The sequence below is a fragment of the Cricetulus griseus genome (assembly GCF_003668045.3).
Source record: "Cricetulus griseus strain 17A/GY chromosome 1 unlocalized genomic scaffold, alternate assembly CriGri-PICRH-1.0 chr1_0, whole genome shotgun sequence".
In the NCBI taxonomy this organism is placed as follows: Eukaryota; Metazoa; Chordata; class Mammalia; order Rodentia; family Cricetidae; genus Cricetulus; species Cricetulus griseus.
In genome coordinates, this window is record NW_023276806.1 from 129,355,627 (window position 1) to 129,360,338 (window position 4,712).

Below are 4,712 nucleotides of genomic sequence, written 5' to 3' on the forward strand. Positions count from 1 at the left end.
CGCGGAACCAAGTTGCCTGCGTCCCCCGTGGGCGCCGTGCACAAGTTTACGCGGTTTGTGTTCCGGGTCCGGCTGGGTCGTGTTGCCATGGTGACGCGCAAGGCTTGCTGGGAGCTTCCTGCGGCTAGCCGCACTCGGAGTAGACCATAGAGTGTGGTTCCGGGTCTGGCGGCTGGAGCGTCCCTCCTTCCGCAGGAAGCGGAAGAGCCGTGGGGTGGGCGGCTCTTTGTCGAAGCTAGAGGACCGGCAGGCGGCAGCAGCAACTACGGCGGCGGCGGCAGGTGAGGGAGGCGGGAGACTTAGGTGGAGGCCGCGCCCGGAGGGGAGGAGTCGGGGCTGGCCCAGCGGCTGGGCTCTGCCGGGCCGCACGAGTCCCCCTCCCCTCCGAACCGGCCTGGCTCTCCCTGGCTTCCCAGGACAGAGCCCCTTCTCTGACCCCGCTTCACGAGCAAACGCCAGCTCCGTGACGTCACAGCCCTGCCCATCCCCTCAGCCTGATGTCACCCCCTCCCCGCTCACGGTGCGCTTCCTTAGTGTCCTAGTCACCTGGTCCACGGCCGAGCGCTGGCGCCACTTCGCGGAGCCGGCCAGGCCAACCAGACTTGCAGGGAAACTCGTAGGACTTTTCGTGAACTCCAGGGTGCTGGGGACCGTTTTAGTCACCGCCCTCAAGCCTAATCTCGCCTTCCCACTGTACTGTCAAGTTTTTGCCCTTGTCCAGCTTTCAGGTTCGGCGTCCCGAACTCCAACCCTAGATCGGACTCTGATCCCCATATCCTTCTCATCTTGAGGTAAAGCTCCCCCTCACCCTTCACCGAGAACTGTCTTTTTTTTTTGCAACCCAGCTTCCCAGGCTTTATTGGTCGGTTCTAGCCCTTACCCTTCTCCCTCTGAGAGGTGACAACTTGTAAGAGAATCCTGAAAAGCCACAGAGCTCTTAACGTTCTGTCAGCATTCATTCCAATTCATGAAAACCACCCCATAAGCCCTTCATGCTTTTTCCCTCTTCCACCCAAATCTCTGTTTTTTGTTTGTTTCTTGTTCAGAACCCAGCAGTGATGTGGAAGTGGAGACTCAAAGGAGCCCCGGACTTCACCTGAGCTACCTCAGGTATTAATTCTAGGGTAATTGGGTGAGAAAAAGTGTCATATCCGGTATCTGCTCTGGTAAGACTTAGACAGGTCAGGCTTTGAGGACATTGTTCACCTGGTCTTTTATCTCTACTAAGGGTTTGTCATCTCTTTACCACTTGTTTCTTTTATTCTGAGGCTACTCTTCTTCGTTGTGCTGATTCCTGTGTATCTCTGGCCTCTGATCTGATTAGTCATTTTAGGAAAATCTAAAGGCAAAGTCAAGGAAACGGTATGAATGGGATAATAAGTCAAAGCCAGGAAAATAGAGAAAGATATCCTTATGCCCAAAGGGAAATGTATGAACTATTTGGACAGCAGGGGGAGCCTGAATACTACTTAGGAACCCTTAGACACGTGGTAGCAGGGACTCCCAGTCTTACTTGGGGAATAGAGAGAAGGGAGGGCTAGAATTAGGGCAGTGGACTGACATTCCAGAGCTCTCTTGGGAAACAGGAGACTTAAAAAGCTTTTATAGAGTCTATAAATAAAGAGGATTTTTATGGGGGTAGGGAGGTGCTATGGTTTGATATTAGTGGGATCTTTTCATGGAGGGAGGTGTGGAAGAAAGGTCACCACCGTTAACCCCTTCCCACCTCCACCATGCCGCAGTTTTGCCCTAGGGACCTAGAGGAAGAGATTTGAGATCAGAGCCTCTTTCCCTGAAGTGGAGGGGTCTGTGTGTGTGTGTGCGCGTGCGCGCGCGCGCGTGCGGGTGTGTAACAGACTGGGAGATTAACAGCTTTAAGGACCGCCCTCCAGCTGGTGACAGTAGTCACCTGAAGAGTCACACAGGATTTCTAAAATACATGGAGACTTAAGCTAAGTTCACATGGAAGAGGGGTTAAGGGACATTTTGTTACTGATACTCCTCTATCTACAAGTTCTCAAAGCTAAATAGCCTACCTTAGAGCACTGTTTCCAGTCTGTCTGTTCACGAACCAACACCTTTTAAATTTCTCTCCCACGACTTCAGTGAGCAGGGAAGGTAAAATCTAACACTAGTCTCTCCCTGCCCCCTCCTGGCTCATCATTAGTAACAGTGGTTTCATCCCAGCTCTCTCCCTCCTCCGTTAGCCAGACAAGTGTGAATCATGCCAGCCAAGACCAGGTGCACAAGGGCCTGGGTGGGACTTCTTGCAAGTCAGCCAGGCCAGCTAGAATTCTTCTCCTTCAGATTCTCCATCTCCAAAGCCATTGCCCTAGAAGACTGCCCACAGTATAGTCAGGAAGAGCAGGAGCCCACTGGAGGACCTGTCTGACACAGTTCTCTTTTTTAACAGTCACCAAGAGTGGCAAGAAAAGGAAGAAAACCCTGAGTTGGGGACCAGGATGCCTGACCGGGACAACTATGCCAACGGCACTGGGAACAGCAGTGGAGGCCCTGGAGGTGGTGGCAGTGAGGAGGCCAGTGGGGCAGGGACAGGCAGTGGGGGGGCCACCTCAGACGCCATCTGCAGAGACTTCCTGAGGAACGTGTGCAAGCGAGGCAAGCGTTGCAGATACCGCCACCCAGACATGAGTGAGGTGTCCAACTTGGGGGTGAGCAAAAATGAATTTATTTTCTGCCATGACTTCCAAAACAAGGAATGTAGCCGCCCAAACTGCCGCTTCATCCATGGCTCCAAGGAAGATGAGGATGGGTATAAGAAGACAGGAGAACTGCCTCCTCGGCTGAGGCAGAAAGTGGCCGCTGGGCTGGGTCTTTCCCCTGCTGACTTACCCAATGGTAAGGAGGAGGTCCCTATCTGCCGTGACTTCCTCAAAGGTGACTGTCAGAGAGGTACCAAGTGCAAATTCCGTCATCTGCAAAGGGATTTTGAATTTGATGCCCGAGGTGGAGGAGGTACTGGAGGTGGAGGCTCCACAGGCTCTGTTCCCCAGGGACGACGCCATGATCTCTACGATATCTACGACCTTCCTGAAAGGGGCTTTGAGGACCATGAGCCAGGCCCTAAGCGCCGGAGAGGTGGATGCTGCCCTCCTGATGGCCCCCATTTTGAATCCTATGAGTATAATCTGGCCCCGCCCCGTGGAGTGGAGTGCAGACTGCTAGAAGAGGAGAATGCCATGCTCAGGAAACGAGTGGAAGAGCTAAAGAAACAAGTCAGCAACCTGCTGGCCACCAATGAGGTACTTCTGGAACAGAATGCCCAGTTCCGAAATCAGGCCAAGGTCATGACCCTGAGCTCCACTGCACCAGCGACTGAGCAAACCCTGGCCCCCACTGTGGGCACTGTGGCCACTTTTAACCATGGCATTGCCCAGACTCACACTACTCTGAGCAGCCAGGCTCTACAGCCTCGCCCTGTATCCCAGCAAGAACTAGTGGCCCCTGCTGGAGCCCCAGCTGCTCCCCCAACCAATGCTGCACCTCCTGCTGCTCCACCACCCCCACCTCCACACTTGAACCCAGAGATCACGCCTCTGTCAGCCGCTCTGGCTCAAACCATCGCCCAGGGTATGGCACCCCCACCTGTCTCCATGGCCCCTGTAGCTGTGTCTGTGGCTCCTGTGGCTCCTGTGGCTGTGTCCATGGCCCAGCCCTTGGCAGGAATCACAATGAGCCATACTACTACTCCTATGGTGACTTACCCCATTGCTTCCCAGAGCATGCGTATCACAGCCATGCCACACTGACAGGACTAATGGACACTCTACTCCCTGTCACAGCGTCCGAGGGCTGGGGTCCAGGGGGGGCCTTCCAGGCCGTGTCTGAAGGGCCACTCAAAAACTAGGACAAGAGACTGCAAGGAATATACTTTGTAGGAGCATCTCCTGAGGCAGGGTTGTGCCTGTGTGTTCTCCCCATTATTGAGAGGGTCCTCTCCCGTCCTTCAGGCCTCACTCATACAGAGGCTTGCATAGGGAAGAAAGGACTAAGGGACCGTGTTCGCTCATAGGAAGTTGGAGATGTCCCTGGTCTTGTCCTCGCTTGTGAACAGCACAAGTCCAGCACTGGTATGGGAAGAGAGAAATTCCCCACCCAGAGGGACAGCCAGGAAAGATGGGGAAAGTGGGCGGTCAGGAGAGAAGGCCTCACACGAGCCTTCAGATGGTTTGGGGCCCAGAACTACTCCTGGGCCCCTGGGAAGGCTGGGACCATAATACTCCAACCCAAAGACTAGGGGAACATTCACTTACCAAGCTTGGCCTGGAAATCTGTAGGGCAGTGCCCACTACTTTCCAAAGAAATAAAAGATTATTTTTTAACAAAGGAAGTAAGTGAAAATTGCTTAGGTGGCTGTTGGGAAAGATGGGAGCATAAAGTAGACTTCATGCCAAAAATAAGGGAAAGAGCTACCCTTGTAGCTTGTGTAAGTTGGGTAGAGATGTAAAATGGCCAATGGGGCTTTGGTCTGGGGAAGGCACTCTGTGGGATAAGAGAAATGGAGCCACCCAGTCTAGTTTAAAAATAGCCCCATCTGTTTCTAGTCTCTGTCTTCATGTGCTGTTCCCAGGTTACCTTAGTAACCAGGGCTCTTAGGGTCATTTAGGGGGGCAGGTACTAAGGAGGGTGTATGTACTGAGAAATGGGGATCTGGGGTGTTAGGTGCTTGACAGATAATTCCCTCATTCAAA

General features: G+C 53.4%; 1 protein-coding gene across 3 annotated transcripts; it reads left to right on the forward strand.

The window, feature by feature from the left end:
* Positions 1-4,351, forward strand: Zc3h10 (zinc finger CCCH-type containing 10). 3 transcript variants are annotated; one of them, XM_027392164.2, is made up of 4 exons: positions 2-281; positions 722-791; positions 1,047-1,110; positions 2,414-4,351. In XM_027392164.2, exon 4 carries the CDS (start codon positions 2,463-2,465, stop codon positions 3,768-3,770), a length of 1,308 nt encoding a protein of 435 aa, XP_027247965.1. In that variant the 5' UTR covers positions 2-281; positions 722-791; positions 1,047-1,110; positions 2,414-2,462; the 3' UTR covers positions 3,771-4,351. The 3 variants fall into 3 exon arrangements, with proteins under 3 accessions (XP_027247966.1, XP_027247965.1, XP_027247967.1); XM_027392165.2 differs by lacking the exon at positions 722-791 and having other exon boundaries at positions 1-281; XM_027392166.2 differs by lacking the exon at positions 2-281 and having other exon boundaries at positions 293-791.
* The last annotated feature ends 361 nt before the right edge of the window (positions 4,352-4,712 follow it).

Excerpts from the sequence above, each read along its gene's own strand:
- Zc3h10 (XM_027392165.2), top strand. The coding sequence starts at position 2,463 with ATGCCTGACCGGGACAACTATGCCAACGGCACTGGGAACAGCAGTGGA.